General features: G+C 43.4%; 1 protein-coding gene across 2 annotated transcripts in view; it reads left to right on the forward strand.

Moving 5' to 3' along the window:
* Positions 1–14,597, forward strand: part of malrd1 (MAM and LDL receptor class A domain containing 1) — a 121,081-nt gene that overhangs the window by 61,353 nt on the left and 45,131 nt on the right. For both annotated transcript variants that reach the window (XR_016486640.1, XM_036944252.2), the window contains exons 17-21: positions 2,140–2,387; positions 4,114–4,293; positions 5,735–5,840; positions 10,849–11,094; positions 11,935–12,092. Coding sequence is in view for 1 of the 2 variants with exons in the window: in XM_036944252.2 (XP_036800147.2) it covers positions 2,140–2,387; positions 4,114–4,293; positions 5,735–5,840; positions 10,849–11,094; positions 11,935–12,092 (938 nt within the window). In the remaining variant the exon portion in view is untranslated. The remainder of the gene's footprint in view (positions 1–2,139; positions 2,388–4,113; positions 4,294–5,734; positions 5,841–10,848; positions 11,095–11,934; positions 12,093–14,597) is intronic.

Raw genomic sequence — 14,597 nt, forward strand, 5'->3', positions numbered from 1 at the left:
TCCGACTTCAACTGTATGTACGTGTGTGCAAATGTTGAAGAGTAGGGAGGTAAAGGCAATAAATAGGCCATTACTGTGGTGGCAATGGTGTTTTTTATTAATTGTACAATCTAATGTAACATTCAACCTTAAAATGAGTATGGCCACATTTTGAGCATCATGTAAATATGAATGTATTGTTATGTAATCATATGAATGTATTGTTATGTAATCATATTATCTTCTCAATTGCTGTAATTATCTGTGCAGAATCTCGAACGACATTAATCACTTGCACCATGTAGCCTACTTTTCTAATGTATTCTCAACTGCAATCCCAGTCGTTTGGTTCTGCTATTAGATGAAGCACAGTGATAACACATTCATCTGTGGTATAAATGAACAAAATAGCTGACATTGTACTCCCATTTGAAATTTGCTGTGCTTTTACATAATTGAAAGCACGGCGATAAACATTTCGGTGACGACTAAACCAAAAATCTGACATTGTTTTTCCATTGGAGTTTGGTTGTGCTATTAGATTAGTCTCCCTAGGCAGACAGTTGCCTCCCACAATGTATCCAAAGCTACGGCATACACTGCTCTTGCCTAGGGTCGGGTTTGCGAGACTGCTTTTACACAGTTAAAAGTATAGTGATAAATTGTCATAACTTTAGGCTGTTTTTTGAGTGGGTGAATATACAGTGAGTATTTGGACAGTGCTTTTTTTGTTGGCCTCTGTACTCCAGCGCTTTGGGTTTGAAATGATACAACGACTGAGGTCAAAGCGCAGACTGTCAGCTTTCATTTGAGCAGTAGCGGGTACGTGAGTAAAATCTCTCGAGGAAGCCAAGCCAGTTTTAAAAAAAAATAAGCCATATTTACAACCTTTGTTGTGATAACTGCGGCGTTCGCTCTGTAACCCGTTCGTTCGCACGCCACCGTGATATACAATAAGGCCGTTACGACAAAAAAAAAAAGACAACAGTCACACAGTGGCGGAATAAACTCAACTATACATGCGCTTGTTTCATCACAAAACCGGAGAGCAACATCTGCCAGTTGAAGTCCACAAACCAAATGGTGCATGTGACAAACAGTTCTATAATCTGCAGCATGGCCAAGTACGTTAATGTTTTGGACAGTTTGTTAAACAACTACTGATTTACAACCACAACTGCCTCCGCTATTCCAGCACCGTTTCAACTGAAACATTTAAACATCATCAAATTAACAAGGCTATATATGCTTAGTTTAATACACTGAAAACAAACCTAAAGACACCTTAAACTATTTAGTCCAATTAATGTTGCTTAAAATCATGTGGCTGTCCTTAATACTGATTTCTGTCTGTGCATGTGTGCATGTTTTAAAACTCACCCTACTTGTAGACTAGTTGAATGCCAATGCCATCATCCTCTTTCATGTTGGCACAACTGTCTATGGCTCTGTCATACAGTACATTTTTAGTTTTGGTTGTCATAGGCTACCTAGCTAAAATGCTTGCTAGCCTAACTTCCTCACATGGGCAACAATGTACCAGGTAAGTTAGCTAGCTAGTTAGCGTGCGCTTACTAGGCAACATCTAGGCTACATATTGAATTTCAATTGTTTCAGGCCAGTGGCACAATATATTAATTTATGGTCAGATCAGAATCACCATCAAAGTCATTGGCCTGTACAGAGAATTAAGTCAAAACCACAAGTCCAAATCCCCATCTCCATCATTGGCTTGATCGTTGCGTGCTAGGAATATGGGACCAAATACTAAACTTTTGACTACTTTTGTCCCAATACTTTTAGTCCCCTTAAATGGGCTATGTACAAAAGGTGTTGTCATGTATAAACAGTTCACCCGATATAGATGAAAATACCCTCAAAATAAAGCTGACAGTCTGCACTTTAACCTCATAGTCATTGTCATTTCAAATCCAAAGTGGTGGAATATAGAGCCAAAACAACAACAAATGTGTCACTGTCCCTATACCTTTGGAGCTCACTGTTGGTTGTAATCTCCTTGATCAACGTCTCAACCAAATATTACTCCATTATCCACATCGAAATTACGTGGTGTGCCAAGTGTGGAAGTTATTTATGTCATGGTGAGTATACTAATGACTAATTAAGCTCTCTTCCTCTCTGTCTCTCTCTCTCTTACAGAGGGCTTCAGCGGACACTGCAACTTTGAGTTTGACCTCTGCTCCTGGCGCCAGTGCCTGCAGGACAATTTCGATTGGCTTATCAAAGCGGGCAGCACACCGACCACTGGCACAGGTCCATCTACTGACCACACCCTGCGGGACCCGTCTGGCCACTACCTCTATGTGGAGAGCTCTTTCCCCCAGGCAACCGGAGACGCCGCTAGAATCTCAGGACCCCTCCTCAGCCGCAGGAGCAAGCAGTGCAAGGTCAGGGCAGAGACTGTAGATAACAGTTCGGGAGCCATGTGGGTGTTACTGGGTCGAGATTAAAAGGGTCATATGATCAATACATGGACACAAGCGTTGGTCCTGGTCGGCCCCTGGATGGGAGACCAGATGCTGCTGGAAGTGCTTTTGGAGGGCCAGTAGGAGGCACTCTTTCCTCTGGTCCCCCCAAAAAATATCCCAATGCCCCAGGGCGGTGTGGTGGGACATTTTCCTGTGTAGGGTGCCGTCTTTCGGATTCATCGTTAAACGGGTGTCCTGACTCTATGGTCACTAAAGATCCCAAGTCACTTATCTTAAGAATAGGGGTGTTAACCCCAGGGTCCTGGCTAAATTCCCAATCTGGCCATCATGCCATCATGGCCACCTAATTATTCCAAAATTCCAATTGGCTCATTCACCCCCCCCGCCCCTATAATCCACCATACAAACCTACAGACAGATTAAGGGAGGAGGTTCAGGTAGACTATGAAGTAGAATTGGGGGAATATGTATAAAGGGCTTGGTCAGTCAGTATCTCCTCCCTCTGTGTGTGACGAGATCAGCCAGTGCAGTGGGTGAGTCCAGGAGCCATCTCAGGAGCCATCTCTCTTCTCTCTCTGACTGAGCTCACATCAGTCAGTCTGTCTGAGTCCTTCTTATTGAGTGCCTCGTTTGTACGGAACTGTGTCTGTCTCATCTCGGGCTGGACCTGCCAACCAATCACACACGCAGCTGACAGGCGCCAATTAAACAGAGCGAGGGGAGGAGGGGAAGAGAGGGGGGAGAGAAGAAGCGGTAGTTTAGTCTTCTCACTGCCTCCCGCCCTCCCTCCGCATCTAGTTGCATTTGGTAGAAAACTCCTTAGCACTGCGTTAGGAGTGGCTGACTTTGTGGGCTAGCTGTAATGAACAGGGGAAATAGAAGGAAATGAATGGAGCTACGGAGATTTTTGTTCACAGCAAATTACCTTTGTATATAGATAGACCTCTTGCTTTGCTTTCATGGTCTACGGGGAGGTGAAACGAGTGATCATAATAAGAGTGTTGCAGTGAAAAGTCAATGGTAAGGCAGAAAGCATGAGTCTCAGGTGCGTGTTGCTTTGATCAGATTTACTGAATCAAATCAAACTGTATTTGTCTCATGCGCCCAATACAACAAGTGTAGATCTCACCGTGAAATGCTTACTTACAAACCCTTAACCAACAGTGCAGTTCAAGAAAAGTTCAAATATAAAAAGTAACACAATAGCATAACAATAACGAGGCTACATACAGGGGGTACCGGTACAGAGTCAGTGTGCGTGTGGGGGGGTACAGGGGGTACAGGTTAGTCGAGGTAATTTGTACATGTAGATAGGGGTGAAGTGACTATGCATAGATAATAAACAGCGAGTAGCAGCAGTGTACAAAACAAATGGAGGGGGGGGGGGGTCAATGTTAATTGCTCAGCAGTCTTGTGGGTAGAAGCTGTTAAGGAGCCTTTTGGGCCTTTACAAGTCAGGGGTATTTAAACTTCACTTTAATGAGTCGAGGAAAGTCTCATTGCTTAAATATCATGGTATTTTCCAGACTGTCTGTGCTGATCCAGAAATTTGATGGTACAGATGGAGATGTTTTAAGATGACGAGTTAGTTTAACTAATTCAACTTGGCTACACTTGCATGACTTCACTATGTTTGTCACTTTCCTGTGTGTGTGTGTGTGTGTGTGTCCCTTCCCTTCTCCAGATCCGCTTCTACCTGCACATGTCGGGAGACGGCTTTGGAACGCTGAACATGTTCCAGGTCACCAGCTCCTCAGGTCACCAGCTCCTCCTCAACCTGACTGGAGACCAGGGAAACTACTGGCAGAGGAGGGACATCCAGCTGACCTCTCAGGAAGACTTCCGGGTCACCTTCGAGGGCAAGGTGATGAACATTTGTATTGAATTCTTGTGACTTATGTTCATCTTGTGCATATCTGGCATAGTAGTTGCATCTGTGAGTGTTGCTGTTACTGTGCCATGAAAAAGTATTTGCCCACTTTCTGATTTTCTCTATTTTTGCATATTTTTTAATACTGAATGTTATCAGATCTCCAACCAAAACCTAATATTAGATAAAAGGAACCTGAGTTTACAAAGAATTTAAAAATATGTATTCTTTATTTATTTAATTAGAAAAGTTAAGCAACACCCAATTCCCCTATGTGAAAAAGTAATTGCCCCCTTACACTCAATAACTGGTTGTGCCACCTTTAGCTGCAATGACTTCAACCAAATGCTCCCTGTAGTTGATCAGTCTCTCAAATCTCTGTGGAGGAATTCTGGCCCACTCTTGCATGCAGAACTGTTTTAACTCAGCGACATTTGTGGGGTTTCAAGCATGAGCTGCTCGTTTCAAGTCCTGCCACAACATCCCAACAATTGGGATTAGGTCTGGACTTTGACGAGGCCATTCCCAAACTTACAATGTGTTGCTTTTTAGCCATTTTCATGTAGACTTGATTGTGTTTTGGATCATTGTCTTGCTGCATGACTCAGCTGCGCTTCAGCTCACAGATGGATTGCCTGACATTCTCCCGTCGAATTCTCTGATGCAGAGCAGAGAATTCATGGTTCCCGCAAAGGCATAAAAGCATCCCAAAACTATCACACTATCAAATCAAATGTTATTGGTCACATACACATATTTAGCAGATGAGTACGCACCCTTGTGGGGCCCCTATGTTGAGGATCAGCGAAGTGGAGGTGTTTTTTTCCTACCTTCACCATCTAGTGGTGGCCTGTCAGGGAGTCCAGGACCCAGTTGCACAGGGTGGGGTTCAGACCCAGGGCTCCAAGCTTGATGATGAGCTTGGAGGGTACTATGGTGTTGAAGGCTGAGCTATAGTCAATGAACAGCATTCTTACATAGGTATTCCTCTTGTCCAGATGGGATAGGGCAGTGTGCAGTGTGATGGCGATTGCATCGTCTGTGGATCTATTGGGGCGGTAAGCAAATTGGAGTGGGTCTAGGGTGTCAGGTAAGGTAGAGGTGATATGATCCTTAACTAACCTCTCAAAGCAATTCATGATGACAGAAGTGAGTGCTACAGGGCGATAGTAATTTAGTTCAGTTACCTTGGCTTTCTTGGGTACAGGAACAATGGTGGACATCTTGAAGCAAGTTGGGACCGCAGACTGGGGACCTGCTTGACCGTTGGTATGAGGTTCTTGCTGTGGAATGCAGTGTTTGGCTTTCGCCAGGCATAATGGGACCCATTAGAACTTTTTCATGGCACTGTATATGTTTACTCTCTTTATCTTATCTGACTTGCCACAACTAAAGTTCCCTGTGGAACAATTATGCTATTTTATTCTATCCTAAGGTGGGCCCCAGCGCCAAGGGGGACATCTGTCTGGATGACATCACCTTCTCACCAGGCTGCCTGCTCTCGTCTACGTCAGAAGCACTGGAGACTCCACCCCCATTAGGTATGATGTCACTCCGGGTGCGTCTCAATAGTCTTAAGTGACCTCCTTGTCTCCTTGTCTCCTCTCCTTCATAATAGTCTGAAAACCTACCCACTGGGAATTGACTTTGGCCTGTTCAGTTTTTTCGCGTTAGTGCAGATGAAGGAGGGAGAAGAAAGAACTAAGTAGTACATTATTTAGGGAATAGGGCTTAATCTGAGACGTTAGTCATGGTTTTGTGAACCAAGCGGTATCAGTCAGTGAATAAAGAACGGCTTGGTCTCCATTCAGATGATTGTACGTTTCCTCTGCATTCTTCCTGTTCTTTACGAGCCAACCCTTGAGAGACGAGAGAAAGGGACAACAACGTGTACTGATTTAGCCCCGTTGTCACAGTGGTGCATAGCAGCTATAATTGCCCTTTCTAATGTATAGCTTTACTGTTGTATTGGGTGTCGGAGTGGAAGAGAGAAGAGGAGAGGGAGAGAAAAGGGGGGTTTTGAGGGGATGGGGAAGGCTTTGTGTGTGGCCTCTTTAAGGGACCTCTAGTGATCTGCTGGGCTGGACTATAGGGGCCTTATACACAATAGTCCTGTTGTGTGCGTCTATGTCTCTTTCTTGCTTCCTTTCTTTCTTGCTTCCTTTCTCTCTCTCTCTCTCTCTCTCTGACTTACTCACAGCCTCAGAATGTGTTTGAGAATGCAACCTAGCCTGCTGTGAGTCTGCCAACAGGCACGGGCATTAATGAGTCATCACATGACTTTAATGGAGTCTCAGCCCAATGGTAGTCGGCGGGAGTCGGCGGGAGTCAGTGTGAATATGAGGATGTTGTTAATGATATGTTGATATCCAGCTTGCTCTTTCTTTTAACAATTGCCGTGCGTGCATTTGCGTTTGCTGAAATGTTACACTTGTTTTGGGATTATCCTTATGTCAGTCGGAGTTTGTGGTTCACAAACATTTGTGCGTTATGTCACCCCCCCCCCACCAAGAAAACAAAATAATTTGTCTCTCCCAAATGGAACTATATGCAAACCCGTAATTTAAGAAACCCCTGCAATGCAGAGAGAGACCTATGCCAAAATGGCTTTGACGGACATAGTTGAGAAAATGGCTGTCTTTTCTCTTACATGAAATATTATTTTGGCCAGACCAATGGCAGTACATATTAGTCCTCTCACTGGACTTTTTGATGTTAAACACACTTGTATATTATATTCCTTGGTCATTGATAGCACTGGAATGGGAATAATAAATAAATAAATAAATAATATTCTAATATAGTCAGAATTACACAATGTAGTCAAATGTCTTAATAAAACAAAATGAGATACAAGCAACAGAGAGCAGGGGAAGATCTAAGGGAGCGATACAGATGGTTGGTGTACGTGCATTAGAAGACGAGGCCACTGCTACCATTACCCCGACATTATTATTCCATTTGGAACGAGTCAATCCCAAGGACGGCAGCCCCACAATCTCCAAGATCAATGACAAAATAAATCCGATCACCAGGCAAGCAAGGTCGACCTGGCTTTCTCTCTTCTTCCTTTTTTAAAAATCAATGTTGTATGATGAACAAAATGCGGCTGAACTTGTTTTCGCTCTTCCTCCTCTCCCCCCTTTCCTCAGAAAGAACGTGATAGCATCTGAAAATACTTGCGCAATTGTCTCAGATAAATCAAGCTTAAAATCAAGCTCATATGTTAATATCCATGCCTTTTATGAGATGCTACTCTCTGGCTGTCTCCCAAATGGTACTCGATTCCCTATATATTGCACTATTTTTGACCCAATGTTGCCATTTAATATGTAGCTTATGACGCATAATGGCATGTAACGACCGTGGACTAATCACATCAAAAAATGGTGGAGAATGGGCCTGTTGTTGAGGAGGACAGGGAGATGAGAGACAGCCTATTCAGATGAGAGGGAATGAGCCAAAGTGATGGAAAGCCATGTGGGACAAATGTAATCAGACAGCAGTGGGACGGCACCTGATACAAGAGGAGATTCATGGCTGGAACAGGTCATTACCGTAAGATTGCTGAGAGTCTGGATGCGGCTGCTCTGTGATGGTTATGGATCATGTTGTCAGTAACACACAACCCACCAGACAATAAACACCGATGCCACAGATTCTTATACTCCCCAATCCATCAGGGGACAATATCTAACCCAGGGTGAGTATATGGGGTCGAAGGGCAGTGGGTCATTACAGTACCTGTGTACCAGTGGAGGCTGCTGAGTGGAGGACAGCTCATAATAATGGCTAGAATGGAATGGCATCAACTAAATTAGATCCACTTTTAATGTACAGGCTTCTGAGCCATCATATCCCATAATGATCATCATATAAAAGTCCATTAATCCTCGGTATTGGGAGAGAGAGGTGAGGTGAATGGGGGAATAAATAGAGTTTGGCTTTGCTGTTATGATAGAACATATCAGACCTGGGTTCAAAAACTATTTTAAATCTTTCAAATACTTTGAGTGTTTACTCCATCCTGCTTGGAGTGCTAAGTGGGCAGGGTTTGCAGTTTTGGGACCTTTCTGATTGGTCCATTAAGCCCAGCAAGCTCAATCAAGCACATATACATTATTTAAATTATTTATGACCATTTGAACCCCCGTCTGGAGCATACAGTACAAAATCAGCTATTTACTAAGGCAGAAACAACTTTCAACATTTGAAATGACTTGAATGTATGGAAATGATTGTCATTGTAGACCAAACTCTTTCTTCATTACCTTTGAGAGGCAAAATGGTTTTCTGTTTTTTCCATGTCCATGTATGGCCCCAAATTGCACCCTATTCTCTTTTGTGATGCCCTAATTTTGACGGTAGGGCTCTGGTCAAAATTTGTGCACTATATAGGGAATAGGGTGCACATCATGCCACTATGGTGGGACCATATTCCTTCTGGTCCTGTGCACCTGAAGAAGTGGAAGAGAATATTAGAGGGGATTTATCCCCCTTTCTTTGCTTGAATTACTGGGACCACCCCTCTTCATCACGCATCATCACGCCTCTCTAATACTCCCAAACCCCAAGTCTGACCCCACTGGAATGCCTGGCTCCTATACAGCCACAATCCCCTCTTCTCAGCCGTCTACTCCCCCTCCTTCTGACACAAAGCCTTACTGCTCCCCTCCTTTGTCCTCCTAAGCCACTGACTGAAAGAGAGGCTAATGTATCATTCAGATCGTCTGCCTGCTTGGCTTACTTTTTATATTCAATTTGAATTCTTGGCCTTTCAGCTCTCTTTGGTTGTTTTGAGATTCAGGATCAGCTTTGCCTTTTAGATCACAATTAATAACATTGCATGCAGAAACGGGGGGGAACTGATACTAGATCAGCACTCCTAGTCTGAGACACTTGATGTCGTTTCGACGAATGGCTTGACTAAACTGTATGGATTTTACGAACTCCACTAGATGTCATTAGCCCGACATTATGCAGGTGAAGTTCTGATCATGCATAGGTGAGCTCACCATCTCAATACCTGCATTATTTAATAGCAACTGCCTCTTTATTGTCACCTTGGGCCTTTTCATCCAGTCTGTGTGTGTGTGCATTGCATGTACACTACATTACCAAAAGTATGTGGACACCTACTCGTCGAACATCTCATTCCAAAATCACGGGGATTAATATGGAGTTGCGCCGGGTTGAGGTCAGGGCTCTAGGCAGGCCAGTCAAGTTCTTCCACACCGATCTTGACAAACCATTTCTGTATGGACCTCACTTTGTGCACGGTGGTATTGTCATGCTGAAACAGGAAAGGGCCTTCCCCAATCTGTTGCCACAAAGTAGCAAGCACAGAATAATCTAGAATGTCATTGTATGCTGTAGCGTTAAGATTTTCCTTCACTGGAACTAAGGGGCCTAGCCCGAACCATGAAAAACAGCCCTAGACCATAAATCCTCCTCGACCAAAGTTTACAGTTGGCACAATGGATTTAGGCAGGTAGCGTTCTCCTGGGTTCCACCAAACCCAGATTTGTCTGTCAGACTGCCAGATGGTGAAGCATGATTTGTCACTCCAGAGAACGCATTTCCACTGCCTCCAGAGTCAAATGGCGGCGAGTTTTACACCACTCCAGCAGACGCTTGGCATTGCGCATGGTGAATTTAGGTTTGTGTGCAGCTACTCATTTCATGAACTCCCGATGAACAGCTTTTGTGCTGACGTTGCTTCTAGAGGCAGTTTGGAACTCGGTAGCGAGTGCTGCAACCGAGGACGGTGCCACATTAAAAGTCACTGAGCTCTTCAGTAAGTCCATTCTACTGCCAATGTTTGTCTATGGAGATTGGATGGGTGTGCTCGATGTTTTACAGCTCTCAGCAACGAGGTGTTGCTGAAATAGCAAGATCCACTAATTTGAAGGGGTGTCCACATAATTGTGTATATATATATATATATATATATATATATATATATATATATATATATATTAGTGTATTTCTGATGATTGTTAGGTCTTAAGACCAGAGCCAACCCAAATCCACAGGGAATTCACACTACTGTTTGTGCACTGAATGGATACACACTATTTGTTTTGATTTCAATACTTCATTGATTTCCTATCTCACTGTCCTTTGTCCAGTCTGGTCCTGCTTATCACCCTAGTCTCTTGGCTGCATGTTGCAGCGTGATCCATAACATTTTTACAGCACTCTGTGTCCCAAATGGCACCCTATATCCTATACAGTATAGTGCACTACTTTTGGCCAAGGCCCAAATACATGATGTATGAGGAAGCTAATGTATGCCAACATCATGCTAGCTACACACACAGATCCTGACGCTGCTGCAGTTTCCCTTTGCCTTCATGTGCAAGCCACTGAATGCTATACAATAGATTGACTTTGTGTAATTCTCAATACATGGCCTCTCCCTTAGTCAGTGTGTGTGTGTGTGTTAGTGTGTCTGTCTCATGCAAGTATTATCCATGTGTGTCTGTCTGTCTGTCTGTCTGGCTCAAGCATATATTATGCATTATAATCAGTGTGTGTGTTCCCTAGGATCCTGTCCTCTGGGCCACCTGCAGTGTGAGAACGGCCAGTGTTTCCATCCAGACAAGAGCTGTGACTTCATAGACGTTTGCGCCGACGGCACCGATGAAAAGGATTGTGGGACTTCCTGCTCTTTCGAGAATGGTCGCTGTGGTTGGAAGAGCTCCCTGGCTGACAACTTTGATTGGGCATTGGGTGTGGGCTCGGTCCAGGGCATAAGACCTCCATTTGACCACACTCTGAAGAATGAGCATGGTAGTGTATTAGTGTATTTCTCTCTGCAATTCCTATGTGAATTCCCCTTATAGTCCAGGCGATATGTGGATTTTTCCCACACTTTTTATATAAACATGAAACTTGGTTCAGTTGCACAGTTTGGAGCTCTGAGCACAATAAAACATCCTCTTGCCATGGTGGCTATTTCTCTATCCGACCATAACCGAACAATGTATTTTTTACTTCATACTGTATCTGCTGAACCAAAGCATAGAGTAGAGTCCAATAACATACTTAAATTGATTTGAGGAAGTGTATAAAATTTAGATTTTTTACATTCCCTACCTGCTCTGCGAATAAATTAAAACCTGTATCCCTGAATTGTATGAGATAGTTGGATCACATTTCTTGGCTCAAGATGGAGAGGATTGCATTCCGTACATAGGGCTCTGGTCAGTAGTGTATTGCGCTATTTAGGGAATAGGATAGGATGCCATTAGGAATGCATCTCCGTCGATGTATCACAGACAAGATATTGAATGGCTATTCATCTGCAGTATCTTGAGAAGCTTTTGAATTGACTTAGAGCCACATATGAATGATTAGACTCTTCCAGTCTGTTGAATGTTCTAGATCACTGACTCCCATTGAATCCAGCATGTTCTTTTTTAACTTTGGAGGTTTGATCATTGACTTGGTAAACTTTTCTGTGCCCTCTGTAATGGCAACCACTGAAGGCACCAAGGGGCAATTGCAGTGATCGCCACCCCATGACCTCACTGTAATTTGTCATCAGAAGCAAGAACAGTCTGAGGAGGTGGCTATCAATCTGCTTCACACCTCTTTCTCTCTCTCTCTCTCTCTCTCTCTCTCACCCAGGTCATTTTGTCTATCTGGAAGCTACTCCAGTGGGATTTAAAGGTGATAAGGCTCACATGAAGAGCTCTGTGTGGAAGGAGTCCAGTGCCACCTGCAAGCTCACCTTCTGGTACTACATTTCCCACAAAGCATCAGGAACCATCCGCTTACTGGTCAAGGTAAAAATGTGATTTTACTTCTTGTTGAGGGATGGACATAATATGGAATAGTATACAGTTGAAGTCGGAAGTTTACATACACCTTAGCCAACTACATTTTACACAATTCCTGAAATATAATCCTAGTAAAAATTCCCTGTCTTAGGTCAGTTAGGATCACCACTTTATTTCCATCCCTAACTAGAACATCTCCTGACAAGATAGAACTGCCAAAGGGGGCGGTGTTGCAATCTACTGCAGAGATAGCCTGCAGAGTTCTGTCTTACTATCCAGGTCTGTGCCCAAACAATTTGAGCTTCTACTTTTAAAAATCCACATTTTCCAGAAACTTTATTTTAAGAATGTAAAATGTCAGAATAATAATAGAGAGAATGATTTATTTCAGCTTCTATTTCTTTCATCACATTCACAGTGGGTCAGAAGTCAATTGTAATTTGGTAGAATTTACTTTAAATTGTTTAACTTGGGTAAAACGTTTTGGGTAGCCTTCCACAAGCTTCTCACAATAAGTTGGGTGAATTTTGGCCACCTTGCTCGCACACACTTTTTCAGTTCTGCCCACACATGTTCTATAGGATTGAGGTCAGGGCTTTGTAATGGCCACTCCAATACCTTGACTTTGATGTCTTTAAGCCATTTTTCACTTTCCAGAAATAAGTTATAGGCCACCCTCTGCCCCCAGCTGTGCCCTGGACACCATATGTGAATTGATTGCCCCCCATCTATCTTCAGAGCTCGTTCTGCTAGGTGACCTAAACTGGGACATGCTTAACACCCAGACATCCTACAATCTAAGCTTGATGCCCTCAATCTCACACAAATAATCAATGAACCTACCAGGTACCACCCCAAAGCCGTAAACATGGGCACCCTCATAGATATCATCCTAACCAACTTGCCCTCTAAATACACCTCTGCTGTTTTCAACCAAGAGCTCAGCGATCACTGCCTGCATCTGTAATGGGTCAGCGGTCAAACGACCTCCACTCATCACTGTCAAACGCTCCCTGAAACACTTCAGCGAGCAGGCCTTTCTAATCGACCTGGCCCGGGTATCCTGGAAGGATATTGACTTCATCCCGTCAGTAGAGGATGCCTGGTTATTTTTTTAAATGCCTTCCTCACCATCTTAAATAAGCATGCCCATTCAAGACATTTAGAACCAGGAACATATATAGCCCTTGGTTCTCTCCAGACCTGACTGCCCTTAACCAACACAAAAACATCCTATGGCGTTCTGCATTAGCATCGAACAGCCCCCGTAATATGCAACTTTTCAGGGAATTTAGGAACCAATATACACAGGCAGTTAGAAAAGCTAAGGCTAGATTTTTCAAGCAGAAATTTGCTTCCTGCAACACAAACTCAAAAAAGTTCTGGGACACTGTAAAGTCCATGGAGAATAAGAACACCTCCTCCCAGTTGCCAACTACACTGAGGATAGGAAACTCTGTCACCACCGATAAATCCACGATAATTGACAATTTCAATAAGCATTTTTCTACGGCTGGCCATGCTTTCCACCTGGCTACCCCTACCCCAGTCAACAGCACTGCACCCCCCACAACAACTCGCCCAAGCCTTCCACATTTCTCCTTCTCCCAAATCTAGAGCTGGTGTTCTGAAAGAGCTGCAAAATCTGGACCCCCTACAAATCAGCCGGGCTAGACAATCTGGACCATTTCTTTCTAAATCTATCTGCTGAAATTGTTGCAACCCCTATTACTAGCCTGTTTAACCTCTTTCGTGTAGTCTGAGATTCCCAAAGATTGGAAATCTGCCTTGGTCATTCCCCTCTTCAAAGGGGTGACACTCTAGACCCAAACTGCTACGCACCAAAGAACGCATCTCCTTCCTGAGTGGTATGACTGCTGCGTGGTCCCATGGTGTTTATACTTGCGTACTATTGATTGTACAGATGAATGTGGTACCTTCAGGCGTTTGGAAATTGCTCCCAAGGATGAACCAGAATTGTTGAGGTCTGAAATTTCTTTTCTGTGGTCTTGGCTGATTTCTTTGATTTTCCCATGATGTCAAGTAAAGAGGCACTGAGTTTGAAGGTGGGCCTTGAAATACATCCACAGGTACACCTCCAATTGACTCAAATTATGTCAATTAGCCTATCAGAAGCTTCTAAAGCCATGACATCATTTTCGGGCGTTTTCCAAGCTGTTTAAAGGCATGGTCAACTTAGGGTATGTAAACTTCTGACCCACTGGAATTGTGATGCAGGGAATTTTAAGTGAAATAATCTGTCTGTAAACAATTGTTGGAAAAATGACTTTTGTCATGCACAAAGTAGATGTCCTAACCGACTTGCCAAAACTGTAGTTTGTTAACAAGACATTTGTGGAGTGGTTGAAAAACAAGTATTAATGATTCCAACCTAAGTGTATGTAAACTTCCGACTTCAACTGTATGTGCATTTACATTGAATGCAGCAAGAAATATATCTGTTCGCACTTTGAAGCACACAATGTCCATAGGATGTCATTGCTGATGACT

Source organism: Oncorhynchus mykiss, chromosome 15 (genome assembly GCF_057628025.1).
Source record: "Oncorhynchus mykiss isolate SJ-2025 chromosome 15, ASM5762802v1, whole genome shotgun sequence".
Taxonomy (NCBI): domain Eukaryota; kingdom Metazoa; phylum Chordata; class Actinopteri; order Salmoniformes; family Salmonidae; genus Oncorhynchus; species Oncorhynchus mykiss.